Source organism: Pelodiscus sinensis, chromosome 1 (assembly GCF_052426305.1).
Source record: "Pelodiscus sinensis isolate ZL-2025 chromosome 1, ASM5242630v1, whole genome shotgun sequence".
Lineage (NCBI taxonomy): Eukaryota > Metazoa > Chordata > Testudines > Trionychidae > Pelodiscus > Pelodiscus sinensis.
Window position 1 is genome coordinate 24,434,183 of NC_143052.1, and position 17,468 is coordinate 24,451,650.

The following is a 17,468-nucleotide window of genomic DNA, read 5'->3' on the forward strand; positions in this document are numbered from 1 at the left end:
CTGACTCCTCACAAAGTCTCACAGGATTGATCAGCATTTAGCATTTAAGAGGAAGCTGAAAGGGAGGAAGAGGAAGATGAAAAAAGGTGTCTGTGTAAAAAGGAAGAAGGAAAGCTAAAAATACAGTAAAAGTTACTACTTGTGGTGAAATATAAATCTTCCCATGGTCAAGAAACAACAGATTCTGGAAGCAGAGTGAAGCTGGTAAGTGACAGGATGATATACACGTCTATTGTGCATTTAGCTTAGGAATTCCCAGGGCAACAGCCAATCAGGACAATGATTTGTAGTCTGAAACTACTTATTGGCTAATAACTCTTATAGTCAGATACATCTGTTTTACGAGCAAGAAATAACTGTACAGATTCTGCAAACCCCTTCTCAATTGATGGTGAGTTTATTCCTTGAACTATTCTCAACAATTTCTTGAACTTTCCTTTGAAGTTTCTTAAAAAGGTCATTGTCACAAACAGAACATTTTTTTCCTCTTAAGATTATAGCTATAATAAATATACATCATCAACTAACCCTATAAATTAAGGTAACTAAATTGATTTAATTTAGATGCAAAAAGGAGTCAATGGTTTTCTGGTGTTTCTTTAGCTGTAGATATCTTCTCATTTTTATAGGCCATACTCCACTTTTCTACTGCAAGGCTAACAGGATAAACAATTATTTTTATAACTGTCCCCAGAAGCTCAAATTACTAACAAATTCAGTATTTACTAGCTGAGGCCCTACCTCTCACAAGATCAACATCTATGAGATCTGGCTTCACATGTCCTGTTTTCTTCGGCTTGTTTCTCAGACCCTGTAAAATACAAAAAAAAATATTAAAATATAAGCACCACAGCAGCAGATATAAACTAGCTAAAAATAGGAATGGAGGTCAGTAATTGCCTTTTTTTTTTAAGTTAAGAAAATGCCCAATTCACTATTTGAAATCTAAAGTAATAAGTGTTCCAAATAAATGCACCCGTATTAAATGAAAATGTGTTAAAGCCAAAATGGAATAAAAACATTTTACAACAACAGTAAAACTCCGATGGTCCGGCATCTGACAGTCCAGCACTCCTGATGGTCCAGCACCATCAGGAACCCGGAAGTGCTCTGGGCAGCCGGACCATTGGAGCTGCTCTGCCCCCAGCTTCCCCGATTCAGACGCTGCTAAAACTGACCAGCGCTGAATCCGGGAAGCAGGGGGCAGAACAGCTGGAGTGCTGCCGGGTAGGTCCAGTAGCGCTGCCCCTCGGGGCTGCGGGACCAACCCAGCAGCACCCCAGCTGTCCCGGATTCAGCCGCTGCTGAAATTGACCAGAGGCTGACTCCAGGAAGCCCGAGACAGAGTTGCTCTGCCCCAGCTTCCTGGAATCAGCCGCTGGTCAGTTTCAGCAGCAGCTGACTTGGGGACACCTGCGGCAGAGCAGCTGGGGTGCTGCTGGGTTGGTCCAGTAGCACCGTGCCTCGGTGCTGTGGGACCAATCCAGCAGCCTTCCAGCTGCTCTGCCCCAGGCGTCCTGATTCAGCCGCTGCTGAAACTGACCAGGGCTGACTCCAGAAAGCCCGGGGCAGAGCAGCTCTGCCTCTGGCTTTCTGGAATCAGCCGCTGATCAGTATCAGCAGCGGCTGACTTGGGGACACCTGGGGCAGAGCAGCTGGGGTGCTGCTGGGTTGGTCCCGTAGCGCCGAGGAGCGGCGCTATGGGACCAACCCGTCAGCACCACAGCTGCTCTGCCCCAGGCGTCCCCAAGAGCAGCTGGGGTGCTGACAGGCTGGTCTCACTGCGCCAAGGGTCGGCGCTACCGGACCAACCCAGCAGCACCCCAGCTGCTCTGCTGCAGGCGCCCCCGATTCAGCCGCTGCTGAAACTGACCAGCAGCGGCTGAATCGGGGACTCCTGGGGCAGAGTCGGACTATCAGAAGGGAGGGCTATGAGGGGGTCTGAGGTAGCATCCCCACACCCTACCTCAGACCCCTCATAGCCCCGCCTTCTGATAGTCCGGCATATCTGATAATCCGGCACCCCCTGGGTCCTAAAGGTGCCGGATTATCGGAAGTTTACTGAAATAGGATAATGTAATGAAAACTCATTAATTACTGACTATTAAGAGTGAAATTTTCAGATGTGCCTAAAAATTCTAATTGATTATGATAATGCAACATACTACACATACACTTGCCAGAGTTGACAGTATACATGTAGCTTCCTATAATTTTCTTTATTTGAAACATTATACCCTTTTTCCTTTAACTGCAATCCATATATACACCAAAAAGATTTTAGTTCTCAAAGGAGCACCAGCTAAAACACCTGATGGCGAACAACATTGTGCTCTGCTATTTGTTGGGCAACAGCAACCACCTTGTTAGGATTACTAAATCCCAGTGCAGCAAAGAGGTAGTAAGCTGTCATAACAGGCAGCAAGGATCTGCCACAAAAGGCAAAGGGAGGTTCTCTTTCTGTTCTATCACTGAAAAACACATTCCCCTTGTTAACTATCCGACAGAATGTTGTTCAGTTCACTTGCTTCAGATGTGATTAGGTGTAGTTATGCTGTCAATCTTAGAGCACTGTGTATGTGTTATGGTTCATTTGCTGTCTGAACATTGAGGTCAATTACACTGGACTCATTATGCCGGTATGAACTCTATGGAGTACGTTTTTACAGATTTAAAGTTAATATGTTCTCAAGAGACAGCAGGTTAGTGATGTGAAATTACTTTTGAGGATGTTTGCACTTTATCCTTCTGTAATGCTTTTTAAATTGATGTATAAACTGCAATTGCCTTTGTAAAACATTTAAGTATTTATTTTTCAAGAATGTCAGCTTCATTCATAAAACGTATGTACAGAAACATGCAGTTAAAGGATATTAATACTATAGTAAAAACCCACTGTACTGTTTCAGAGCCCAGATCAATCGATTCAGCTTTGCAGGACTTAGACTGTGGGGCAAAAAATTGCAACACAGACATCTGGGCTCAGGCCGCAGTCCAAAATCTGAAACCCTCTTCCCCAATGGGGTCTCAAAGCTCAGGATCCAAACCAAACCTTAACATCCACACTACAATTTTCAGTTCTGTAAAGCCTGAGTCAACTTGCCTGGGTCAGCTATAGCAGTCCCAGGAGTTTTTTGATGGAGTGTAAACTGACCCAAAGTGACACTATACCGATGGCAGAAGCAAACAAATGTCAGTGATATTTAGTCACATTACTATGAAATGAGAACTGGCAAATTCAACTTATGAAAAGTAGATGCATGAATGCACACAATTTTCTCCATTTAATTTAAATGGGTAATTTCAGTTTGTCATCCTCGAACAGGCGTGATGCTGGTAATGTTGAACAAGGAAATGCTGTCGCTACAGATTTAGATCAGATAAATTAGAGGTATAGAATGCTAGACACACAAATGACAAAAATGATACAAAACAAGCAACATTCCACAAAGCATACCTAAGCAAGTTAAATATATTACAAAATAGCAAATATGGAAAAACTAGCTGCATGTAAAAATTAAAATATCAGATAAATCTTGTAAATAACCAGATGTGTAAAATGCTTCCTTTAATATGCACATCAGATTACTGAGATGTGTTATGCTGAACAAGAAAACTATAATGAGAAATGGGAATCTTAATAGTTATGAAATGAGCTGTACATCACTGAAATCTGAAACAACACCATTCCAAATGTAAAGGGAAGTGCAGCTCTCATAAAAAACAACAGTATTTTAAAATACAGGCTGGAGGGTGTGTTTTGTATCTTACAAGAATGTGGTGTGTCTAACAACAGGAAATCCTTTTTAAACCTCATAATAGTTCAATGTGCTGAATGCAGTCTTTACTTAGGCCTTGCAAAATAAACTAAAACAAAATAGTAAAAGGGTTTTTTTCCATCCATTATAAAGAAAAAGGCACAAGAAAAAAAAGTAGGGCTGCTATGGAGTAAAACCGCTGTTTTCAACCTGTTTTCATTTGAAGACCCTCCAAAATATTTCAAATCTTGACCTAGTCAGTGGATCCTCAGGGTGCCACAGCCCACAAACCGAAAGCCAGTGGGATAGAAATTAAGCAATATAGTATGGATCAAACAAAATAACTATGTTTCCTCAGTTCTCAATAATGATAATGCAGACCACTGGGGCAAAGGCAGGATGCTAATGGAAACAAATATAATGACAGAAGGAAACAAAGACCTGGATTTATTATTTGATCAGAGGATGATTAAGCCATCAAAATGATGCAGCTGTGAATAGGGTTGCCAGGTATCTAGTTTTGAACCAGACAGTCCAGTATTTGAGTTTTCTGTTCAGGAAAAATTGAAAAAAATATAAAATGAGAAAATATACATGACCAGTATTTTCTACATAAGATGTAATGTAGATTGTGATGTAATGTCAAGTGTGCCCAATATTTTTGTTGAAGCCATATGGCAACCCTAGCTATGAAAAAGGAGTATATTCCTAGCATGTATGAAGCAAGATATGTCCAGTAGAGAAAAGGAAGCATTAATTCCATTGTACAAGGTACCAGTAAGACTTAATTTTATATACCATTCTAGACACTCATGTTCAAGAAATAATTCATATTTGAACAAGTACAGACAAGTTCTACTAAAATGATCAAGGAAACAGACTTGGAGAACCTACCTTAGACAAGGAAATGTAAAGGGCTTAGCTTGTTTAGAACAAAGAAGGCTGACAAGAAATGTGATTGCTTTCCAGAAATGTCAAAGGGTAAAGATCAGAGAACAGCTATTTAAGACAGATGCTAATGTTGGCATGTGAACAAATATGTATAAACAGGCTAAGAATAAGGTTAGCCTGCAACTTAGCAGGTTTCTGACTAGAGGAGTGAGGTTCTGGAACAGTTCATACAGTAGGAGAGTAGGGGAGGGGAGAGGAACAGGTACCTGGGGGGAAACCTATGGATTTTAAAGTGGAGCTTGATAATATTTATTTCCAGGATTATATGATAGTGGTAGCTTGCAGTCACAGGTACTAGACATGATAACCAAGGAAATCCCTTCCTGTCCTATGCCCTCATGATTATTTTAAGTATATACTATGGGGTCCCTAAAAATATAGCACAACCATCTTAAACAGTCTAATATGCATCTTATACTTTATAAAGAACATTATATTTTCATTTTTTATAGCAAAAGAAATTGCTAGTTTAACAAGATAAGAACAGTCATACCGGGTCAGACAAAAGGTCCACTTATGCTAGTCTTCCAAGTCTTCCAACAGGGCCAATGCCAGAAGATCCAGAGGGAAGGAACAGAATAGGTAATCAAGTGATCTAACCCACTGTTGCTCATTCTCAGTGTCTGACAAACAGCAGCCAGGGATACCATCCCTGCCCATTCTGGGTAATGCACATTGGTGAACCTATCCTCCATGACCATAGAATCATAGAACATTAGCACCGGAAGGGACCTCCAGAAGTCATCAAGTCCAGTCTACTGCCCTCACAGCAGGACCAAGTACTATCTTCTAGATTATTCCTGACAGGTGTCTGTCTAACCTGCTCTTAAATATCTCTAATGATGGAGATTCTACAACCTCCTTAGGCAATTTATTACAGTGTTTAATCATGCTGACAGTAAGGAACTTTTTCCTAACGTCAAATCTAAACCTCCCTTGCTGCAATTTAAGCCCTTGCTTCTTGTCCTATCAGAGGTTAAGGAGAATATTTTCTCCCCCTCCTTCTTGAAACACCCTTTTAGGTACTTGAAAACTGCTATGTCCCTTCTCAGTCTTCTCTCCTTTCTAAACTAAACAAAAACCAGTTTTCAGTCTTCCCTCACAGGTCATGTTTTCTAGACCTCTAATCATTTTTGTTACTCTTTCCTGGACCTTCTCCAATTTCTCCACGTTTCCTGAAATGTGGTGCCCAGAACTGGACACAATACTACAGTTGTAGCCTAATCAGCACAGAGGAGAGGGGAAGAATTAATTCTTGTGTCTTGCTCATAACACTTCTGTTAACACATCCCAGAATGATTACTTTTTCTGCAACATTGTTACACTGTTCGCTCATTTAGCTTGTGGTCCAATATGGCCCACAGATCCATTTCTGCAGTACTCCTTCCTTGACAGTCATTTTCCATTGTATATGCGTGAAACTGATTGTTCCTGCATAAGTGGAGTACATATCTAGTTCTTTTTCTAACCCCTATATTCCATGAAGGACATGATTACTCAGGCAAGGAGCTCCAAAGGATAGTTATTTTGTGAAAAAAAATACTTCCATTTCTTTCTTTTAAACCTGATGCCTATTCATTTCTTTTGATGACCCCTAGTTCTTGTGTTATGTGAAAGAGTTAACAATACTTCCTTATTTACTTTCTCCACGCCAGTCATAATTTTATAGACCTCTATCATATACCTCCTTCTTAGATGTTTCTTTTCTAGGCTGAAAAGTCCCAATCTTATTCATCTCTCCTCATATGACACTTGTTCCATACCCCTAATAAGTTTTAGTAAGTTTTGTTGCCCTTTTCTGAACTTTTTCCAATGCCAATATATCTTCTTTCGAGATGAGATGACCATATCCGCACACAGCATTCAAGATGTGGGTATACCATGGGTTTATATGCAAGCAATATATTTTCTTTTTATCTATGCCTTTTTAAATTATTCCCAACATTGTTTGCTTTTTTAACCACCTCTGCACATTGAATGGATGTTTTCAGAGAACTATCCACAATGACTTTAAGATCTCCTTTTTGAGTGGTAACACTCAAATGATTAGACCCCATCATTTTATATGTATAGTTGGAATTATGTTCTCCAATATTCATTATTTTGCATTTATCAATATTGAATTTCATCTGCCATTTTGTTATCCAGTTTTGTGAGATAATTTTGTAGCTCTTCACAGTCTGCTGGAGTCTTCCTTATCTTGAGTAGCTCTGTATCATCTCACTGTTTATCCTTTTTCCCCCCCCAGATCATTTATGATATGTTGAATAGGTCTGGCCCCAGTACAGAACGCTGGGGACACCAATATTTATCTTTCTTATTTCTAAAAGCTGACCATTTTTTCCTTTTCTTTATTTCCCATATTTTAACCAGTTACCAATCAGTAAGAGGACCTTCCCTCTTATTCCACGATAGCAGACTTTGCTTAAGAGCTTTTGGAGAGGGATCAAAGGCTTTCTGAAAATCTAAGTATACTACATCCACTGGATCCCCTTGTTCACATACCTGTTGACCCCCTCAAAGAATTCTAGTACATTTGTGAGGCATGATTTCCCCTCACAAAAACCATGTTGATTCTTCCCAACAAATTATCTGTGTGTCTGACAATTCTGTTCTTTACTATATTTTCAACCAGTTTACCACATATTGAAGTTAGGCATACCAGCCTGTAATTGCCAGGATCACATCTGGAGATCTTTTTAAAAATTGGTGTTACATTAGTTATCCTCCAATTATTTGGTACAAAAACTGATTTAAATGACAGTTTACATACCACAGTAAATAGTGCTGCAGTTTTACATTTGAGTTTTGAAGGAACTCTTGGGTAAATGCCATCTGGTCCTGGTGATTACTATTTAGTTTATCAATTTGTTCCAAAGGCTCCTCTAGTGACACCTCAAATCTGGGACAGTTCCTCAGATTTAACACCTAAAAAGAATAACTCAGATTTGGGACTCTCCCTTACATCCTCAACCCTAAAGACCGATCCAAAGAATTCAGTTTCTCTGCAATAGCACTATCATCCTCGAGGGCTCTTAACATCTTGATCATCCAATCACTCCATTGTTTGTTTAGCAGATTTTCTGCTTCTGATTAACTTTTTTTGCTATTACTTTTGAGTTTCTGGCTAGCTATTCTTCAATTTCTTTAATGGCTTTCCTAATTGTATTTGTGCACTTAATTTGCCAGGTTTTTTGCTCTTTTCTATTTCCTCTCTTAGGATTTAGCTTCCATTTTTTAAAGGATGCCATTTTGCCTCTCACTGCTTCTTTCACTTGTTTAGCCATAGTGGCTCTATTTTTGTTCTTTCACTACATTCATTAATTTGGAGTACACGTTTAAGTTTAGCCTCTATCCATTTCAAACCCTTTGCACAAAAGCTACCTAACTTAGTATTATTTCTGTAAATGATGCAAATAGTTTTGGAAAAGATCAAAATTGTTTATTCCTATCCATACAGAAAGAGTAACCTGAGCACATCTAGAAGGAGAAGTCTATCTTCATCTGAATGAAAAATGCAGGACAATGTAGCACTTTAAAGACTAACAAGATGGTTAGTCTTTAAAGTGCTACATTGTCCTGCATTTTGCTTCAGCTACCCCAGACTAACACAGCTACATTTCTATCACTTCATCTGAATGGTTTGAGGCTTTTGAAAGAATACTGGTAGCTGCACTATCAGGTGGAAATCCAACACCACGTTAATTAGGAATTTGATGTGAGATCTTGAAGAGTGAGGAAGTTATAGGATCTATTGATGTGAACTTCATGCATAGTTATTATGACAGTTTCTTCAAGTAGATGTTCTTGCCACGAAGTACACTGTCTTTGCAGACAAGTGAGAAAAACAGCAGGAGGCAAGTGGTTCGAACAATGGTGCCAGAAGCACTGCCCACGAAGTCCCAGGCTCTGATAGATTAATAAATAGGAGGATAGCTCCCCACTTCTTATCAACCCCAGGAAGCAAGGAAATGAACAGGAAGGTGGATTGTTGAGACAGCTGTCAAATGAACTTTTAAGTGAGCTTACTGAGAGGCCCAGTTTCTTCAAATGAAGTAGGCATTCCAAATATCGTGAATTTGCATTTCAAATGGAGACAAATGGCACCTAGGCGACCAAACAGAAAATATCTTCCTCTTTACAAGGTAAATTTCCCTGCTGGAACCTTTTTTGCTACTCATGAGAATGATTTGAATATGTCAGGAGTAAGCTCTCTGCTTGATTCACCCACTCAACATCCTTGTTTTGAGAAACAGACTGCAAAGATCAGATTTATTGCAACACCGAGTACTAAGCACATAGACTGATAAAGTAGCTGCTATACTGGGATTGAAGACTATACTGTCTCCTTTTTGGGGATAATATGTGTATCCCCATAATCATCCAGCATCGTGGAAGATGATTCAGGCATCAGGGAAAATGAGACACGAGAGGGCACTAGCTGCCCTTGTTCTTGAACATCTTCCTTTGACGGGTTCAGGTTAGACATGTTCAGCCACGTGAGGTGGCACAATCTTTTCTTGGTGGTAGTAGAGTTGACAATCTAGGCCTAAAGTGAGAAGCTGACACTGATTTTCTTGCTCCCAGTATTCCCAAAGGAACCTAATACTTCCAAGTTGGATAGCTGTAAGAAGCCAAGCTAGAGGACACTAGGGAGAAAGTTTCTTTCTGCTAGTTCAAAGAGACTTATGATCCAGTCCCACATGTTCATCCTTGGTTCTCTCCTCTTCTCCCTCTATATCTATCTCCAGGTAATCTTATCTGCAAAGTCGATACTCCGAACTCATAAATTTACTTCTGTACTTCAGATCTGTGACCTTCTGGCTAAGATTTTAGCTTGCACAGTCTCTATATCAATGTCTACCAACATTAACTTGAGATGATAGTTAAAACAGAATTTCCAATCCTTCTCTCCCACCTCCTCACCGCCTATAAGTTGAGCACTTTAGAGGCCGCCCAGGAGAAACTGAGATGCCGCCCAGCTGATTGGCAGAGCGCCCACAGCTACTAGTATATGTTATTACTGATGTGCACCAAGGCCTACGTGGAAGTGAATCATAAAAATATATTCCACTCATTGGTGGAAAATTAGAGGGAACATTGCTCACTGCTACCTCCTTTTTAAAACCAATGGACAACACCAGTACCTAGATACCCATGCTACGGGCTTAAGTGTACCACCTTCAACTTTGATCCCTTTGTCGATCCTCACATTCAGGCTCTCTAAATCTTGCTGACATTTTTTCTGTGCAACTTCTCTAACAAAAACAAATATCTTCCTGGCTTTTCCAATCTAAGGGTGTTAAGAGGTATCGACTACACAATTAGGCAATAAGGTAAGGGCTTTGTCCCAGCTCATGCCAGTCCAGGAGCTACCCCCGCTGCAGCTCTGCAGTTTAAATGTAATAGGAGCTAGGCACGCAGGCAGCTCAGGTTCCACTACATTTAAATTGCAGAGCCGCAGCAGGGGTAGGTTTCAGACCAGCACAAGCTGGACCGCTGCGCCTTTGCATTTTAAATGTAGTAAGAGCTGCCCGCAAGGCTACAATTAAAATGCAGGGGTCCCAGACCAGCACAAGTCAGGACTGCTTGGTCCTGGCTCGCTCCGGGGCCAGCAGCCCCTCTCCACAGCTAGCCATGGACAAAGGCTGCTGCAGCAGCAGCCCCAGTTCGCAGCCAGGGGCTATGTCACAGCAGCAGCCCCTATCCAAGTCTCACTGTTTCCTTGGAATTTTCCCATCAGTCCATCCGTCCATTGTCCCATCTTACTCAGACTATAAGAACCTTGGGGCAGGGATCGTCTTTCTGTTCTATGTTTGTCCAACACCTACTACAGTGGGGGCCTGGTCCATGACTTGGGCACCTGGGAGCCACAGTAATTCCAAATTATCTGCAGCGTAAAGAGCAACCTATAGTACTGTTCTCAAAACTGCATGTCCTTCCACAATAACTGCCCTGAGTTATTTCTTGGCCTCAGGTATATCCTCAATAAAAATACTGACTTTTGAGTGGTTGTTAAAAATCATATTTACTGAGGAGTGTGGCATAATTGGCAACTCTGAACTGCAACATAAATGAGGTGTAGACTTTCTTGCCAAACAAATCCATCCTTTTGCTGTCTTTGTCAGCTGGGATGGAGCGAGGCTGATGCTGTCTGTTCCTTTGATGGGCAGCATCCACCACTAGAGTGTTTTGGGATGGGTGGGTGAAAAAATTCCAACCACTTTGGTGGGGGGGGGGGGAAAAGAGAGTAGTATTTCCTATCCATCCTCTTAGAAGTCAGGAGAATAGTTGGGGGGGGAGGGGTCTGCCACACCGTTAGTGCAGGCTCCATAATAGCTGGGTTAATAGCCAGAGAGATCTTGGATGATGGCGTAGCTTGGAGCATATTAGTGAGTTCTTGCTGTGTCTCCTGCACTTCCTCCATGGCAATATTGAGTTCAGATGCAACCTTCTTAAAGAGATTCTGAAAGGTGTAAAGTCACCAGCCGTGGTTGGAGGTAGTGGCATGACTGCCTCATCAGGTGAGGAGGATGAGTTTGTGGGGATGTATTGGGGCTGGATTCACAAGATTGTGGATCCACAGTTTCCTGCTGCTTCCTCTGATGTGACAGGGACTGTGGCGGAGGAAAGGATGTGGGCTGTGTTTCTTTTGACTGTCTCTTTTTGTAGTCATAAGCCCATGGGCTCCAATATTGTCATTGTGCAGCATAACACATAGGCGGTGGCATCCATGAGTGTGGGCCCCAGGGGGGCATGCTGAAGACAATCAGGTGCCTAAAACTGGGACATTGCTGACATTACAGTACCAGGCAATAACTGAGGTGAGAAAGATAAATCGCCTTTATCGTTATCATCCCTGGATAAAAGCATAGGCAATGAGAGATGTTTTGGTGACACTAATGGAGGTTACATGTCAGTACCAAGAAATGGGGAGTTAAACTTAGACAACCACGTAAGGTCTCTGTGATGTAGGTACCTGGTGCCGGCGTGGACGGTGCCGGGGCTGTCAGTACCATGAGCAGTATCAGAGCTGGTGCAGTTGTAGTCTGCACCAGTGGATGTTGTGGTGACGGAACAGTGTCAATGGGCTTTGCCGCTGGCTGCTGCGGTGCCCTTGCAGTAATCCTCAGTGCCGAGAATTCAGTTGTCTGGTTACTCTGTGCGGTAGTGGGTGCCGAGACACGAGAGGCAGGCATGGAGGGGCCTGCAGCCTCAGTGTGTGTTCTGTGGATGCCATGCCTAGAGAGAATCTTCCGGTTTTCGGTACCGGAAACGCCCAGGGAATTGTAAGTGCTGAGACGAGGTGATCGGTCAGACCTCGGTACCGATTTTTCAATTGGGCACCACTTAGGTGACTCTGGCTTGTGATATAATGAAGAAGTGTGTTTCTTTGAGGACTTCTTCCCCTTTTTCGGGTCTTCCCTTATCAGGAACTTGCATGCCAGGATCCAGGGCAGGATGTTGTGCCTTTTCCAGCAATCATTTTCAGGCAGAGGTCCCTGTCTCTGCTTGTTCTCACCTTGAGTTTAGCACAGTGCTGGCAGTCCTGTTGAACATGGGACTCAGTGAGGCATCTGACACACTCAGAATGTCCATCAGAGATGGGCATAGCCTCACTGAAGGCCGAACGATGTTTGAAGCCTGGCATTATCAACAGGGTGAACAGCAGGAACATAACTTGGAGAAAAGCAGGATTGATTGATTCCTTCCTTCCAAGGTGTGAAATAAAGAAAGAAGAAAGAAGAAACTGGGGAGGAGGGTGGCTGCAAATGCACAGTTGTGCCGAGCAACTCACATGTGCCTACTCTGCCACGCATGCACAGCCCCCCACACACAGTACCGTGAAGAATCTGTTCTGAGGTACTGAGATGCAGACACCTGTTGTAGAGCACCCACAGGGACATCTCTCAAAGAACAGAAATGTGACAGTAAACAGCATTGTTTTAATCAGATTGGTATAATTGCTTATTTATTGCAAAATAGGACTGCACAACAACAACAAAAAATATCCCTGATAGGCATATGGCATGTTTTGAAAAGAACCTGATGCATCTGAAATAGATTAATTCTTATTTATATGATTTGTATACTACCCCAAGGGTACTTAATTGAAATGACACGAATTAAAAAGTGCTATTCCATGGGTCTGGATTTGAGATTATAATTTGTGTTGGATGTTATAACACTGGATACTTCTGAAGTCCTGCCACTCCAAACATTCTTATAATAATTTGAATACATCTTAGTCTGTATTAGACAATGTCTTTATGAGATACAGGTCTTCTGATAAGCCAAAAGACCCAAAACCCCGACATCCTGTACATTGTAACCTGGAAAGACAAGCCTGAAAGACATTTGTATCCAAGTTTTATTATTTTATTACCTTAATTAGAACAACTATAGAACCTTGGTTGAAAGAGGGGTTTTGGAACCATATCTCTGTAACATATGGACACACTCATATCTGTTACTAAGTCAAGAGAGGCCCTCATGTTAAAGGTGCTATCAAGCAGTGATTCTCTAACAGGGGTACATGTGCTCTTGGGGTATCAGGTCTTCCAGGGGGTACATCAAGCCGTCAAGGTATTTTCTTGGTTTTATAACAGGCTAGTTGAAAAGCACTAGAGAAGTCAGTACAAACTAAAATTTCATACAGTGACTTATTTATATTGCTCTATATCAGGGGCAGGCAATAATTTTTGATGAGGGGAGCACTAAGAATTTGATAAGTGGTCAAGAGCTGCATTCTTCCATGATATTAATGGAAGAAGTGTAGGGACTGGGATGGAGGTTGGATGCAGAAGGGAGTTGAAGTAAGGGACTGAAGTGCAGAAGGGTGTGTGGGATCTAGGAGGGAATTTGGGCAAAGGAGGGGATTGTGACACCTAGGGCATGTGACTGGGGCACAGGAGGGGGTACAGGGTTTTGCGTTGTGACCTAGGGCAGGAGGGGGCGGTGACTTGGGGCAGGGGTTTGAGGTTTAGGGTCTGGGAGGAGGTATGGGTGCAAGGGGGGGCAGAGGTTTTGGGTTATGTGGGGTAGGGGTACAGAAAGGTGAGACAGAGGTTTTGACGGGGGGGGAGGGGGGAGAAGGCTGGGGTGCCAGAGGCAAGCTGTGGCCAGGAGAGGCTTACCTGGGCAACTCTGGCTAGCAGCTAAGCCTTCCATGCCCTACAGGCTGCTCAGAGCTGCACAGTACATCTGTGAACAGCTGTGAGCCTGGAGGGGTGGGACGAGACTTTGCATTCTGCCTATTCTTCTAGCCAATGGGAGCTGCAAGATTGTGCTGGGGGCAGGAACAGACAGGAACCGCACACAAGCCTTTCCTCCCTCCACCCCAACCCCAGAATCACAGATGTTCAGAGTCAAACAGGGCCTCGCAGCTGGCTTTTCTGAGTGGCATAAGGGGTCAGGACAGTCAGGCAGCCTTACTGAGGCTGCTACTATGCCCACAGACTGCATCAGTGACTTGGCAAACCAGATCTGGACCGTGGTGCATTTTTGCCCGGTTCTGCGCTCTATATTACACACTGAAATGTAAAATAAATATTGTATTCCAGTTGATTTATTTTATAGTTATATGGTAAAAATAAGTAAGTAATTTTTTAGTAAATTGTGTGCTGAGACATTTTTATGTCTTACTTTGTAAGCAAGTAGTTTTTAAGTGAGATGAAACTTGAGGATGTCCAAGGCAAATAACCTTCCTGAATGGAGTACAGAAATCTGGAAATACTGAGACCCACTGCTATAAAATATTACATTCTTATGCTCAAAGACTAAATCATTTCGTTGATAATTTAAAAACACATAGATGGTGGCACAATTTAACTGAGCATTGTTATCTGATTAGTGTACAGTAATGTGCCCTCTAAAATATATTTATATTTTCAAGCCTTCTTCTCGTTAAACAGATCTAAAAATAGGAACATTTGAGTAAAATCAATTATTTTGTAGAATGAAAAAAGTCTTTAATGAAGTTGTGGTCACATAATTTCACAGTCCAGGTCAGTTTTGGATGTGTTAACGCAGCTTAATTTCCACTTAATAAAACATGCCCAAGGCATATCTAAACTCCCTTTTCATTTTCATCCTGTTCATTTTAATTTCCAAGCACTAAAACATGGTAAAATCTTAAGCAATGTGTAGGTTATCAGAATTATTTGTGCTAAAATTAGAAACAGCTTTCAGCCATAGCAATAAGCAGCACATTTATCATATGCAAAACTTGAAGGGGGTAAGGGAGTTATAATTAATTTGTAAGAAAAAAACTGGGAGAACTACTTCATTTCTGTAATCAGGCAATACAATTTATTGTGAATGAATCCCATAAAATAAAATCATAATCTATTACAATAACAAAAGACTATTTGTTATTTTTGCATAACCAGTTGGCCATGAGAGACACTGGTGACATTCCGTTAGTCACCCCAACGTGCAGAATCACAGTTCAGCATAGCAGCTTATGCACACCAACACAAAACCACCATCCTGAAGTACTTACCAGTCCAATAAACTGTACAAAACAATCATAGCATCAAGAAGGAGGATATAAGGAGGCATAAGGTAACTAACTGAAAGTAAAAAACAGCTCAAACAACTGACATTAGAATTCATACAAAGAAAATTACAAAAAGTGACAAATAGGAGCTAGAAAACACAATCTTGTTTAATGATAGCTAAAGAAGACTGCAGTCAAATATTATAAGAGACGTAAACTTCTTTCCACAAACTGCAGATTAGAAGTACTCTCTCAGTAATAAGGAAATAATATATGATAAACAAAATTAAAAAATACTTGTTATACACTGGAATTCAGAACATTATGAGCTTTACTTTTTACTCCTAAAATTCTTATTGTAATAATTCCCCATAGATACATAATTTTAAATTAAGTTAGTCATAACCTACATTATAAACAGAAATTATTAAAATATTACCTTGATTTCTCTTTGTTCAACAGATTTTTCCCATATTTGTTGATCATATGCCCCAATCTATAAAGTGAACAAAAATGTGTTTCATTAAATGTAATTGAATTTACATTATGCAGCAAAAAAACAGCTCTTTCTTCAGAGAGTTAAGGTAGAACATGAATGGAAATATTATACCATAGTTTCGTAAAAGATACTTATTTACAAAGAAACCTACATTTTTCTATTCCTTCCCATTTCTCATTTCCATTATGTCATAAAAACTGAGTGTATTTTAAAGAATACACATGGCATCAACAGCTTAAATTGAAAGTTCTTAGCAATGATCATGCAAGAAACCAGTTTAATTTATTCTCCTAGTCTTGTAATCTTCCTGTATTGAATTTCTTTTCTCTATAACAGAGCCAGAGATTTTTGCTAACCCAGTACCCAGCTGAGATGGGGGACAGGTGCATACACGCTCTGTTGCTTTATGCTGCTGCCCAATCCTATAAGGAGGGCAAAACAGCCCCAGACCCTCCTCATTCCTCTTCGCCAAACTCCAATATATAAGCAAAGGAGAGCGGGACATGCACTCAGGACAGACTGCTAAACCAATCCTGGTGAGGCCATGCTGACGCTATAGGGATCATGCTAGTATGATCCTGTTCAGCTTGAACATCTGGGGAAACACAGGAGGGGTACACAAACAGTCATTTATTTTTTCCAAGACAGTAGGAAAGTGTCTGGTCAAAGAGCCTTTACTAAGACCTCCCAAGAACAAAAGAGCAGGCACTTTCTGTTGAGACAAGTAGCCAACAAGTCTCTGTGAGGCACTGCTCCACCGATTTGAAAAACAAATCACACTATATCCAGGCTGAAAGACCAGTACAGATTCTCGCTGAATGATCTGCTTAGGCAATGATCTGCTTGCTGAATGATCTGCTTAGACAAAGCTGTACTGAACACCAGAAAGGTGCAAGGATTTGAGATGCGTTGTTCTGGTGATAAAATACTCCTAAAGATTATCACTTTTAAACAGAGACAATCTGAATTGGACACTCCCCACCTGTTCAAGCAGAAAATTGCTGAAGTGTTGTCCATGAAGACTTGTAGAGTTACTCCCTTGACATGAGGAGAAAGGACAGGTAAAACAGCTCACAATGTATGTGTTTTTGTGAAGAGCCCAAATCTTGAAGTCACAGACACTGAGTCTGCAGGTTTCCGAGGTAGGCTCCCCAACAGGAGCGGCCTGAGGTGGGCTGTGGCAGCTGGCGCTCCAGGCGGAACGTACAATCGGCACCCCTGCCTGCACGCCCGTCAATGGGATGACATCATTGGGCACCCGGGTGCCCCGTGACGTCATCATTGGGTGCCACTGAAGGCGGCGCCCTAGGTGGCGGCCAAAACAGCCTATAGTCACGGGCTGCCCCTGCTCCCCAATCTTGAGAATCATAGGGTTTCCAGGGACCACAAGAGCCAGTCAGTCCAAACTTCCTCCAAGATGTGAGACCTATTGTGTCCAAGCCATCCAAGACAGATAGCTATCCAGCCTCCTTTTGAAAACTTTCTCCAGTAAAAAAGGTTCTGCAACTTCCAGAGGTAGTCTGCTCCACTATCCTACTGTTCTTACCAGTTTTTCTGCAGATTTAATCTAAATTTGCTATGCTGTAGTTTGAACCCACTGCCTCTTGTCCTACCCACAGTGGCAGAAGACAACATCTTTTCTCCATCTTTTTCAGGCAGACTTTCAAGTATCTGAAGACTGCTATCATTTCCCCCCTTAATCTTCTTTTTTCTAAACTAAACATACCCAGTTCCATCAGCCTTTGTTCATACAACTTAT

At 41.6% G+C, this 17,468-nt stretch overlaps 1 protein-coding gene across 5 annotated transcripts in view; it reads right to left on the minus strand.

Annotated features, from left to right (window-relative positions):
• Positions 1 to 17,468, minus strand: part of PHTF2 (putative homeodomain transcription factor 2) — a 132,335-nt gene that overhangs the window by 75,293 nt on the left and 39,574 nt on the right. For all 5 annotated transcript variants that reach the window (XM_006117154.5, XM_075926646.2, XM_075926619.2 and 2 more), the window contains exons 3-4: positions 15,650 to 15,706; positions 742 to 811 (exon numbers count right to left, since the gene is read on the minus strand). In XM_006117154.5, the coding sequence (XP_006117216.2) occupies positions 742 to 811; positions 15,650 to 15,706 (127 nt within the window). The remainder of the gene's footprint in view (positions 1 to 741; positions 812 to 15,649; positions 15,707 to 17,468) is intronic.